The sequence below is a fragment of the Staurois parvus genome, unplaced genomic scaffold (assembly GCF_062004578.1).
Source record: "Staurois parvus isolate SC_StPar_1 unplaced genomic scaffold, SC_StPar_1.0 ptg000186l, whole genome shotgun sequence".
NCBI classification, from domain to species: domain Eukaryota; kingdom Metazoa; phylum Chordata; class Amphibia; order Anura; family Ranidae; genus Staurois; species Staurois parvus.
Window position 1 is genome coordinate 8832579 of NW_028317982.1, and position 13711 is coordinate 8846289.

Here is a 13711-nt window from a genome sequence, read left to right on the forward strand (position 1 = left end):
TACTGGTGCATACAGTATATTCACACATGGGAGAAAAATATATTTGAAATATATTTTAAAAATATTCTTCCCAAATATATTGACATATATTTGAAATGCTACAATTTTATATATATATATATATATATATATATACACACACACACACACACTGTATGTTGAAATGCATTTTTATTACAAAATGTATGAAAAGTATTTTTTAAAATACATTTCAAATATACTGTATGTCTTTAAAAACCTACATTTTTGGAATGCATTTACAAATATATGTAAAATTATATGTTAAAATTACTTTTTTTTTTTTAAATATATTCTTCAGATTTTTTTTAACATATAAAAAAGTCATTTTAACATATATTTTTACATATATTTGTGAATGCATTCCAAAAATGTAGATTAGTAATTTTAAAGACATACAGTATATTTGAAATGTATTTTTAAAAATATTTTCATACATTTTGTAATAAAAATGTATTTTAACATACAGTATATATATATATATATATATATATATATATTTTTTTTTTTTTTTTTTTTTTTCTGAAATATATTGAATATGACCAAAATTGTAGCATCTCAAATATATGTCAATATGTTTTGGAAAAATATTTTTAAAATATATTTCAAATATATTTTTCTTCCATATGGGTTATTACATTTTTTCACAGTGTAATAGCAGAGACTATACAATTGTATGCCTCTGTTAGCACTATACTAGAACAAAGGTAGAAAGATGAAAGCAGAGAAGAAAGAACACATGAGAGGGGCAAGGTCCAAGATGAAGAAAGGAGAGAAAGATGGGAAAGCGGGTAAGTATGAAAGTAAGAGATAGGAAGGAGGGGGGGGGGACATTTTTGACACCCTCTAGCCCAGCCGTGACCATGTAGCGATATTGGCCATGTTAGTTAGCTAATATATGTTAGAACTCTTGAGAGTAAGGAAAAGTTGTCTAGTATACAGCTCTGCATAGAAAGTTGCCTTCAAGTTTGTTTGTAAAAGCTTAATTGAACAAGCTGACGTTAGAAGCTGATGGGCTACCATGCAGAGCTGCACTAGATTTTACACTCTCCATTTTAGTAAATCAGCCCCAATATGTCCTCTTTATTTGACCATATTGTGCTAGGGATATTAGATAAGACAATTGTGGGGGGCTTTAGGTATCACAGTATCTGTTACCCTACTATATGTTTGTAACATTCAGACCCAATTACTATATTTATTTATACTGTAACTTTACAGATTTCTAAGTAGACTGTGCAAATTTACCTTTCACTCAGCAAGTGTACCAACTACTCAGCTCATCAGATAAAATAAAATGTTTCAAAAGCAAGTGGAGAAGGTTTGAGCGCTGGATATTTTTGCAATCATCTTCCTTCAAACTGCATGAAGAAGCAGGCACTCTTCATTACCATTGCGGTTTGAAGGTTTTCTTGGTAAACAATCTACAACATGGGAACTGTCCTTGTAAACTCTTCATTGGAAACACCAGACTTCAGGCAGTCAAGTTTACTGGTGGATGACTTGTGTCTGCTTTGAGGTTTGCTTTTTCTAATTGAATCTTTGGGCTGAGCCTTCTGATAAGAGAGGAGTAAGTGTGATGAGGCTTTCACTTCTGAATCAAAAATCAGAATCGTAAGTCCGCTCTATTATACACTGAAACAAATGCAAATATGACAGCAGCTTACAGAAAGACCAACATATATAGCCCTTTAAATACTAACATGACAAAAATGTTTAAAATAAATTACTTATCTTCAAAAATATGTAAACTCCACAAGGTATATTTACGCACTCACTATTGCAAGCATTGAATATACTTGATGATTACCTTTATACCTGTTCTCTTGTGTTAGAAAAGTACAAACAATGAAACTGATTCACCAAGAGATAAATACCGCATGGATTTTTAACTTAAAATAACTCATGCAGTAGTTCACTAAAAAAAATCTCTTATATATCAAATCTGTTAATTATTTATATTCTGTAAAATTTAACACATAGATTAAATGTTATTTACAATGTTTTATTGCATTTGTTACACAAGTTAACACTGTGCCAGATCATTCTGCGAATGAAGGTGCACAAAACTATTTTGAAACTATAAAAGCATTCTTGCGCTTCACAGAACAATCTCCCTTCAGTGCAATGTTACAAATTTTTTACAATATTGAGTTAAGGCGGAGTTCCACCTAAAAATATAAATAAATAAAAGTCAGCAGCTACAAAAACTTTAGCTGCTGACTTTTAAAATACAGACACTTTCCAGTCCCTCGGTCCAGCGGTGTCCTCACCACCGCTGATTTTGCTGCCTGTCTTCTCTCCCTAGCGCTGGCATCTTCAGTGTGGGCACCCGGCTGTGACAGCTTGGGGCTTCACAGCCGGGTGCTCACTGCACATGCGCGAGAAGCAATGTGAATGGCCCCGTAGTCTTCTGCTATGTGTCCCAGAAGACTACGGGGGGGTACAACTTCCACTTCCGATCGCCTAGGCGATCGCAGCAGAAGTGGGAGCGGGTACCTGTCAAATTCAGGTACCCGCTCCTCAAAGGTGCCAATCCTTAATGGGGAGCGGGGGACAAGGGCTTAAAGCGGAACTTCCCCTGTTGGGTGGAGCTCCGCTTTAATGACATAACATTACCACACTGAGGGTTGATTCATTCAAGGCAAATAGACTGAGCAATTTGCAAGTGTAGTTTCTCCAGAGCTCAGTAAATGTGGTAAAGTTCTATTGACTTCCACCATCCAATCACATGCAAGCAAAGCTGCGTTTTTTTTTTCCATTTTCCTTGCATGCGATTGGGTATAGACATATCCATTTAGTTTCTTTACAATTTGTTTTTTTAGATGAAAATTTCAATTTCAGAGATTCAGATGTATACAAATAAAATAATCAGTGTAGCGCTTTAGCATAAAAATAACAAATAAAAGAAATAATAACTAATCCCCCACCAAGGTGGAATAATCATGTGCCAATAATATACATATTATCATAAAAGTCTATAAAATAGTCCATATAATCTGGAAATGCTGGTGCTTAGTGAACCGGAGACCAAAGAATAGAAAGAGTCTGTCATCTTCCATCCAATCACTCAGCCTCTTACCAGAAGATTTGACCACCCAAAGGATTAGTCAATTAACGCAGTTATCAGGCCCAGCAGGTGTACCATAGGCTTCCAAATAAGTCTCCCAGAAGATCCAGATGGTATACGAGCTATCTTCTAAATAAGTGACTCTCCACGCAGTAAACACCACAGAGGGAAAGAGTAACCGCTCATAGTGTAGCAATTTAAAAAGGTATTTCAATTTTTTCACAACATTGTACTTACAATCAAAGGATAAAAAACCAGCCGATCAGTGTAATGTTTCCATCCAACACAATGGCCGCGGACTGTAGCTGTGCGTAGTGAGGTCACGCATCGTAGCTCCACCCGTGGTCCACACCGACACAGGGGAGCGGTGCGAAGCGATTAAATGCACAGCACACTGGCCCCCACCACTGGCTCACTGCAGCCAGTGCACAAAAAAAACGCTGTGGTTTACTGTGCGGGGCAGTGTGGATGGACACTAACGTGATTTTATCATGTTACATTCTATGTCTTGTCATTACTCACCTTTAATTGAATTGAATAGTAGTTTGAAATCTTATTGGTTGCTCTGGATTATTTTACTTTCACAATGAATTAGACCTTTGCACTTTCACAATGAATTATCCTACTATTATAATTATGTCAAGATAAAAAAAAAAATACACATTTGCTTTTCCTGGATCCTATCATTCAGCACTTTATTTTTATGTTTAAACTGGTTTATTCATTTTTTAGGGAGTGCTTGGAAGGTATAAAGGAGTTTAGGTAGCACATCCATTTTGACCACATTCAGGCAACCAAACCAGGAAATATTCGGCATGTCATAACCTTTAAGGCACTTTTGGATTGTGAGAAAGGAGTGTATAATTAATGTCTGCTAGGGTGGGCAAGGAAGAAGGAATGTGGATACCCAGGTATTTAAAAGCCTTTTGTAGACACAAAGTAAAAAGATTTTAGTTGGGACACAGTGGATGTAGTTAAAGACATATTAAGGGCCTTAGTTTTGTTGTAGTTCACTTTAAAATTACTTACAGAACCAAAGTCTGTAAACGCTTTGATAATGACAGCACTTTAGTTTTAAATCAACAGTATGACATTCATTTATGACTGTATAGAACTGTCTGGAATTAGTCATTCCATAAACCTTCATAAAATGTATGTATGAAGCAGCCATGGAATACTTTCAGTATACATTTGCCTGAAAACCGTTAAACCTTCTAGAGGAAATAATGCAAAATAAACCCCAAAAGGCAAAAACAGGAATGGTTTATTCAAAAACTAAGTTTAAAGTAAGGCCCCATGTACACGGGACACTTCTGAACGATGGAAACTGACTGCTGGAAAACGTAGGTTAAAGAAATGTCTGTTTAGTCGCCTTTGCATAACGCGTTTATGTGCGTTTGCATTTAGAAACGTTGAGAACCTCCCAAATGCCCAGAATGCACTGAAAAGTGGTAAATTATTAACTATTTCAGACTGTTTCAGAGAAATACAGAGAGTAGAAGCAAAGACAGCAGTATGTGTTGAAATTAGCTTAGGTGTGAGTTGCTCATTAACATTTCTTTTGTTTCCAAGGGTGGGAAGGTGTCTGGTGGAGGGAGTCATTAAGGTCACCTGGCAGGGGGTCCTCATGAGGAATTTGAGGTGTGAATGGCCATTAACATATCTTTTGTTTCCAAGGGTGAGAGAGGTCTGAGGTGGGAATTGGTCATTACAATGTGTGACAAGCTCGGTAGGAACATCCTGTCTTCAGTGTTTTGTCCATCTGAGTACCTTGAAAACGCTTTGCATGCCTTTTTCATGATGAAAAAAAGGCTCTGGACAGCATTGGGAACTGGAAAAGTTAAAAAAAAAAAAAAATTTCAGATGCAAACGCTAATAAATGTGATTTGCCGCGTTTACAAGCATTTTTCGTTTGAAACGCTGATAAAATCGTCTGCTGAATGCAAGTTTTCTGTGTTAAAAAAAACAACTGTAAACTCAAATGCCTGTAAACGACTGTAAATGACATAGTGTACATGGACACATAGGAAAACATTAGGGTGAGTTCAGGGGATGCTGGAAAAAACCGCTGAACAACTCCTAAACGTGAGTTTATCAGTTGCAGTGTACGAGCCCTAAATATCCAAAGGCTCCATACACACTAGCTTAAACAAACTGTCTACAGGAGTTGTGTTTTGCTTGTAGAAGCAGCTCAATGTTATCCTATGCGTCCATGCACATTAGAATGTTAAGAGACATATATTAAGCTCAGAGTTTTATGAGGCAAAAAACCCCCTCTGGTTTGCATTTTTGATTAGCATTTATTCTGCCGGAAAACCCCAAACAATCCTAAACACACAAACATTGTACAAAACGCTCAATATGAGCATTTTTTTCAGCCCTGGGAACTGGCATTTTGTGTGCATGGAGCCAAATAGTTCTGACAGCTTAACTGGTATGAGCCAACAGAATACTTGAATACTGCAAAATACAGGAAAATGCCATTAGAAGCAAATTGTTTTATATTAATGGCAGTACACAGCTTAAAAAGGATGCTAAGAAATACATACGTGTCTTTTTCTTCATATACAGAATGTTAACTAATTAATCTGAAAAACTGTAAAAACCAGGCCACTATTCAAGGACAAAAGACGGTAATTCACAGACATCGTGTTTCCATTTCCACTGAAGCCATTATTTGTAACGAAATGCCACGCCAGGTGGGGCACAGTGTCTGACATTATGTTTTCACGCATGCGCACTTGGTCACTGATGCAGATAGCCCCATTTTATCACAATTATTATTTCATGTTTGCGGATTTTGTTTATGAACGTTATTGAAAGCGTACATGCCAAGATTAACCACTTCCCGACCGGCCGTTGTATATAAACGGCCGGACGGTGGCACTGCAGGGTCGGGTGGCCATCTATAAACGGCCTCCCCGCACCCTGCTTGTGCGCGCTCCCTGGGAGCGCGCAGCACCGCGATCCGGTGCCCGCTGTGTCCTCCGGACACAGTGAAACACCGATCGTCGGACGGGACCTCTGTACGAAGTCCCGATCATGTGATCACTGATTGGCCAATCAGTGATCACATGCAAAGTAGTAAGCAAGATGTCACTTCTGACATCATTGCTTACTATGTGTGAAATCTGTGAATGATCACAGAGGTCACATGGTACAAGGCTATTCACAAAAGCCTTGTACCATGTGACAAGCTGTGACCAATCACAGCTCACTCAGTTCTTCTCAATGAGTGCAAGAATGCACACAGAGAAAGAGAAATGATTGCTTTTACATCCTATATGGGTGTAAAAGCAATCAGTGTAAAAAAAAAAAAAAAAAAAAATCTTCATCACCCCTCACAAGTAGTACAGTGTCACCATGGTGACACTGTACTGCTAGGGTGACAGTATGTAAAAAAAAAAAAAAAAAAAAAATATTATAAAAAAATAAAATAAAAATAAAACAAAAATGTTTAAAAATTATAATTTTTGCTTATAAACTAATTTGGATTTTTTTTTTTTACTAAAAAGATAACGGAATAAATTTTGGCTTAGATTTATGATGAAATATTATTTACTTGCAAAATTTTATAAAAAAAACACTTTTTTTCAAATTTTTTGGATATTTCATTTACATAGCAAAAAAAATACAAATCCCAGTGGTGAATAAATACCACCAAAATAAAGCTTTATCTATCTCAAAAAAATGGTAAAAAATTCATTTGGGTACAGTGTTGCATGACCGCGCAATTGTCATTCAAAGTGTGATAGCGCTAAAAGCTGAAAATTGCCCTGGTCAGGAAGGGGGTAAAAGTGTCCGGTCTGGAAGTGGTTAAATAGCAGCTTTTAAACAGTATCACAGTATGCTTCCTTCTTAAGTATATGGTCCATGCAGAAAGGTGTAGTTGTTTGAATGGCTGAATACCCACAGTCCTACGGTGTCAGATATATGCCCTGGAAACCATCCATGTAGGTCCTGTGAGTTGTCCATGAGATCCTGGGAAAGACATCTGAGCAGGAGAGCATGGAATGGTGTTATAACAAGGGCTTTTTGACCTCCTTGTGATACACGTGAGGAAATATCACCAACACACCAAGGATTCCTCAAAATGGGTCCAAAGCTTTATTTTCATGGTGACACGGTAAACACAAGGCAATGTTGCAGGGCCCCTTCATCAGCTAACAACTTCAACGCATGAAGGGGTCCTGCGTGGCTCCGAAACGTTGCCTTGTGTTTACCATGTGACCACAAAAATAAAGCTTTGGACCCATTTTGAGGAATCCTTGGTGTGCTGGTGACATTTCTTCACTTGGATTGTCTAAGGTCCCAAGCCTGTGGTCACTACAGCACCCAGCAATACCGAATAGCCATTTTCAGGAATGTGTGTGTGTGGGTAATATTGCGTTTGTCCTGGTCATATTGCAGGGTAAGGAGTTTGGTGGTGGCTGGATTGGTTTGCTTTCATTCTAGCAAAAGAGAATTTGGATCTTTTGTTTTCACAAGCACTTTTGTGGATTACTTATTACTTTATTATAAGATATACAAAGGGCTTTTTGTGACTTCATTTCAAACATAATTTGCACATGGTTTATTGTAGATTTAAAGGGAGATTACCCATGTTTGTGAACTCGGAGGATAGCGCTTTATGGTTTTAGTCTGTATACATTTGCCTGATAAAAGTTTAATTTTCAAGAGGAAATAAAGCAAAATGCACATCAAAAGGCCCAAAAACAGGAATGGTTTATTCAAAAACTAAGTTTATATTGAATATCCAAATAGTTCCATTGACAGCTTAACAGATATGAGCTAATAGGATACTTTAACAATGCAAAATACAGGGAATTACCATTAAAAGCTAATTGTTTTATATTCGTGGTAGTACACATCTTAAAAAGGAAGCTAAAAAGTACAGATTTGTTTTTTTTTCCTTCATATCCTTGTGGCAGGGCTTCATCCATCTTACAGATGAGCCGGAACAAGTTCTGTTTTTCCCTTTTCTGTGATCACCTGAATAAGGCTGCCAGACTTTGGCCTGTTTGCCCCAGTGGTCCAGTTATAAAATGTTCTGCAGAAGAGGAAATACAACGAATAATAAGGGTCGGTTAGTGCATTATGATCAAACAAACAAGTTTCATCTATACAATAAATACCAACACAAACATCAAAGGATAATTAAAAATAAAAGCAGCAAAAAATTGAAAATGTATTAATAACATTGTCATCAATATTAACCACTTGAGGATTTAGCCCCCTTCCTGACCAGATCATTTTTTGTATTACGTTAGATATAGATATATATATAATTATCTATCTATCCATCTATCTATACACATATACACACATACATATACACACACGTGATTTTGCGCACCCGTGCCGCCCTGTAGCAGTATTTTTGCTAAAGGGTGCTTGGGAATCGGTTAATGGTAATATTAGTATGCAATCACCAAATTTTAGACTAAGTATCCACCTGTTCTTGAGCGCATTTCCACATTAAAAGATCATATTGATAAAGAAATGTGTAAAAATGAATATATAGTTAGCATTAGACCTGCATATTTAATATTGTAATGTGGGCTCTAAAATTATAAATCCCATAATTAATTGTATATAAAAGGCAAACTTTTGTTTGTTTTGGATATAGTGATTAGGGGTTAAGCTGGCCATAGGTGGATTGAAATTTGGCCAGATCGGCAGGGAAAATGATTAACTAAATGATTGACTTCTGTTGAATGGGAATGTTGGAAAACTTTTCTTCACCTGTCTGTTTGTCCTGGATTTCAATGTTAGGCCCCTTTCACTCGGCATGTCTGATCAGGTCTACCTGTCAGTTTTTCAGGTGGACCTAATTGGATGGCCCATTCATCTCTATAGACAGGCAGTTGTAAACAGACTTTACATAAAAAAAAAAAAAAAAAAAAAAAAAAAAAAAAAGGAAATGCAATTGGGAATCTGTCCTCCTGATTGGAGGGTAGTCAGGTATAAACAGTGGGTTCTGTATGTGTCCACTCTGCTTTTGACATGGACCTGTCATCCACCCGCTGTAAGTGTATACCCTGCTGATAGGGATAGAGTCTGCCCCTTTTGAAAGGGGCTTACAGAGAAAGAATGTGATGGAAAATCCAATCCAACACCTTCAAGTTGTCACCAAAGCAAGGAGGTCAGGGTAAACCTTCCTATGGCGACAAAAAAACAGAAAATATTCCTCACGTTAGGGAGATTTCCTTTCATTTTCTTTTGGGTCTCCAAAAACAGGAAGTGGAGGAAAGGTATTTTTCTTTCCAAAACAAAAGTTTTGACTTTACATACACTTTAACTTGTGTCTCTCACTTACAGTGGGGAAAATTATTAATTTGATCCCCTGCAGATTTTGTAAGTTTGCCCACTTACAAAGAAATGAAGGGTCTTCAAATTTTATAATAGGTGTATTTTAAATGATAGAGACAGAATATCAACCAAAAATCCAGAAAAAAAAAAAAAAACACAATACAAATGTTATAAAAGGAGTTGCAGTTCAGTAAACTAAAATAAGTATACGATCCCATTCCAACCAACAATAATTCTGGCTCCAACAGCCTGGCAATGTGCTCTTGTGGTACACAGGTTAGTCCTGTCAATTTAGGAAGGTGAACTCATTATGTGTACAACCCCTGCCAAAACGTATGGAATCACCACTCTTGGAAAATGTTCATTCAATTGTTTGTGTAAAAAAAAAAAAAAAAAAAAAAAAAGACATTCCTCAAAACTAATTTCCATTTAACATGCCAACCTTCTGGATTTAAGAGACTTAAAAGAAAGAAAATTCTAGTCAATTGCAACTGTTTTTACAGATCAAGCAGAGGAAAAAAAAAAAAAAAAAAAAAAACTATGGAGTCACTCAATTGAGGAACATATTATGGAATCACCATGTACTTTGCAGTTCTAACACAAACATCTGCATCAGATTTTTTTTTTTATACTGCAGACTAATTAGCAGAAGAATGCTTGCACACTTTGGTGAGCTGTTGCCCCAAGCTGATTGACATGAATCATGGCTCCAACATGAGAGATGTCAGTTGAAAAGGAGAGGATTATAATACTTCAAGGTGGTAAATCATCACAGAATGATGCAAAAGATCTTGGTTGTTCTCAGTCAGCTGTGTACAAAATCTGGACCAAGTAGAAATCAAATGGGAAGGTTATAAAAAAGGGAAGCGTACTGGTAGACCAAAGAAGACATCAAAGCATCAAGATAGAAAAAGCAATATGCCTTGAAAACAGAACACACACAAGAAAACAAATGAGGAACAAATGGGCAGAAACTGGAGGCATTGTCTCTGACCGAACTGTAAGAGCTTGCCTAAAGGAAATGGGATTTACATACAGAAAAGCCAAATGGAAAACCATCATTAACACCTAAACAGAAAAAAACAAGGTTACAGTGGGCTGGATGAAAGTGATATTCCGTGATGAATCACGAATCTGCATTGGGCAGGGTGATGATGCTGGAACTTTTGTTTGGTGCCATTCCAATGAAATGTATACAGACAACTGCCTGAAGAAAACATGCAGATTTCTGCAATAATTGATGATATGAGGTTGCATGTCAGGTAAAGGTACGGGGGAGATGACAGTTATTAAATCTGCAATAAATGTACAAGTTTATATTGAGATTTTAGACACTTTTCTTATTCCATCAATTGAAAGGATGTATGGAGATGTTTGGTGATGATGACATTTTTCAGGATGATAATGCATCTTGCCACAGGGCAAAAGCCGTGAAAACTTTCCTTCAAGAAAGGATTGGGGTTTATTTACTAAAGATGGAGAGTCCAAAATCAGACTCCCTTCTGCATAGAAACTAATCAGCTTCCAGGTTTCATTGCCAAAGCTTCATTGAACAAGCTGAGGTTAGAAGCTGATTGGTTTCTATGCAGAAGGGAGTCTGATTTTGGACTCTCCAACTTTAGTAAAAAAAAACCATAATGTCAATGGCATGGCCTGCATATAGTCCGGACCTCAATTCAATTGCAAATCTATGGTGGGAGTTAAAGAAAATGGTCCACAAGGCTCCAACCTGCAAAGCTGATCTGGCAACTGCATTAAGAGAAAGTTGGAGCTGGATTGATGAAGAATAGTGTTTGTCGATAGTTAAAGCCATGCCTCAGAGAATTCAAGCTGTTATAAAAGCCAGAGGTGGTGCAACAAAGTAATAGTGGTGTACTGTAGTGTTTTTTTCATGAGTCTATAATATTTTCCTCAGAATTGAGTGATTCCATATTTTTTCCCTCTGCTTGATCTGCAAAAACAGTTGTAACTGACTACAGTTTTTTTTTATTTTTTTTTAAGTGTTTCTTAAAGCCAGAAGGTTGGAATGTTAAATGAAATTAGCTTTAAGGCATGGCTTGGATTAGCTTTTTTTTTTTCTACACAATTAAATGAACATTTTCCAAGAGTGGCGATTCCATACTTTTTGCCAAGGGGTTGTATAAAAGACACCTGTCCACAGAATCTCTTACTTCCATTCAAACCTCACCACCATGGGCAGAGCTGTCAAAGGACATCAGGGAGAAGACTGTAGACCTGCACAAGGCTGGAATGGGCTACAAGACCATCAGCAAGAAGCTTGGTGAGGAGACAATTGTTGGAGCAATTATTCACAAATGGAAGAAATACAAAATAACCATCAACCGCTCTCAGTCTGAAGATGCAAGATTTTGCCTCATGGGGTACTCATGATCATGAGAAAAGGGAGGGATCTGCTCAGAACTACATGGGAGGAGCTTGTAAATAATCTCAAAGCAGTTGGGACCACAGTCACCAAACAAACCATTGGTACCACAATAGGCTGCCATGGATTGAAATCCTGCAGCGTCCGCAAGGTCCCTTCCTCAAGATGGCACATGTACAGGCCCATCTGATGTTTTCTAATGAATGGCTAAATGATTCAGAGAAGGATTGGAAAAAAGCGCTGTGGTCAGGATGAGACCAAAATTGAGCTTTTTGGTATTAACCCGACTCGCCACTTCGGAGGAAGAAAAATGCTGACTATAACCCCAAGAACACCATCCCTACAGTCAAGCACGGAGGTGGAAATATTATGTTTTGGGGCTGTCTCTCCTAAAAAAAGGTACAGGCCGACTTTTCGCACTGGAGGGGCCAATGGACGGGGCCATGTATTGTAAAATCTTGGATGAGAACGTTCTTCCCTCAGCCAGAACACTGAAGATGGGTTGTGGATGGGTCTTCCAGCATGACAATGACTCAAAACATACCGCCAAGGCAACAAAGGAGTGGCTCAAGAAGAAGCACATTAAGGTCATGGAGTGGCCTAGCCAGTCTCCAGACCTTAATCCTATAGAAAATTTATGGAGGGAGCTGCAACCTGTGAGTTGCCAAGCAACAGCCAAGAAACCTTAAGGATTTAGAGAAGATCTGTAAAGAAGAGTGGACCAAAATCCCTCCTGAGATGTGTGCAAACCTGGTAACCAACTACAAGAAACGTCTTACCTCTGTGCTCGCCAACAAGAGTTTCTCCCCCAAGTACTAACCCATGCTTTGCTTGGGAATCAAATACTTATAAATTGAGCTGCAGTTCAGTCAGTAAAATAACATTTGTATCCTGTGTTTTTTCTGGATTTTTGGTTGATATTCTGTCTGTATCATTTAAAATAGACCGATAATAAAAATTATAGGCCCTTCATTTCTTTGTAAGTGGGCAAACTTACAAAATCTGCAGAGGATCAAATAATTATTTTCCCCACTGTATATTTGCTGTAACAATAAGGCCCGATTCCCATTAGTGCAGGCTGCGCGGCCCGTGTTAGCACAGGCACAGCAGCCCACTCATTTGAATGGGCTGCTGTGCCCACAGTTCACGCAAGGAAAAGTTGCATGCACCTTTTCTGAAATGCATGCGCACGGAAACTGCATGGTCATTTTGACCATACGGTTTTCGCACCTACGATCGTTCCAAAATTGCGCTGTAGGATGAGATGCATGGGGGTGCCATTCATTCTGATTGGCACCCCCGAGTCTCGCAAGAGAAGTTTGACGCAGCTGCGGTATCGCATAGATTCTTGCCCCGCAAACATCCCGCAGAGTGTGGGTTAGTGTGAACCTAACCTTACTGACCACCTATTTAATGCTCATCTTTATTTAAACAACATGTCCAAAGGATTAATCTCATATGTGCTGTATGGTAAACCTAATGATGGCTACTGCATAGATTATCCATAGGATAAAGACAGCCATACTATGGCAGTGAAGATCTCTGCTAAATGACAATGTCTAGGCAATGGCCACCATAGATTTGCTCAAACATTATACAAACTGAATATGTACTGTAGATGTACAAAATATGCATATGCATGGGAGGTCATGTCTGGCCAATTCAATAGTTTTAGGAAATACTAATTTTATATATTTATTGTGCCCATATTTTAAACGCAAATTTGGCTTTATTTTATTTTCTTTTGTATCAAATGTAACAAAAAACAGAGCACGAAAAATAATGAGAACATGTACAAGTAAATGAACATACAAACATCACAGATGTGAAGATGATCCATATGGATGGGTGGAAAAGATTCCATACAAACGGCAAGATGAAAGGATCAATAGCATATAATGAGATATGAAAAAAAAGTTCCAAGTGGG

At 37.7% G+C, this 13711-nt stretch overlaps 1 protein-coding gene and 1 long non-coding RNA gene across 2 annotated transcripts in view; one reads left to right on the top strand and one right to left on the bottom strand.

Moving 5' to 3' along the window:
* Positions 1 to 13711, top strand: part of LOC149462112 (uncharacterized) — a 61130-nt gene that overhangs the window by 39035 nt on the left and 8384 nt on the right. The gene's annotated exons all lie outside the window — the stretch shown is intronic.
* The window catches only part of QDPR (quinoid dihydropteridine reductase), a 28536-nt gene continuing 22620 nt past the window's right edge, over positions 7796 to 13711 (bottom strand). The window contains exon 7 of the mRNA XM_089677453.1: positions 7796 to 8138. Within this exon, the coding sequence (XP_089533579.1) occupies positions 8033 to 8138 (106 nt within the window). The 3' untranslated portion in view covers positions 7796 to 8032. The remainder of the gene's footprint in view (positions 8139 to 13711) is intronic.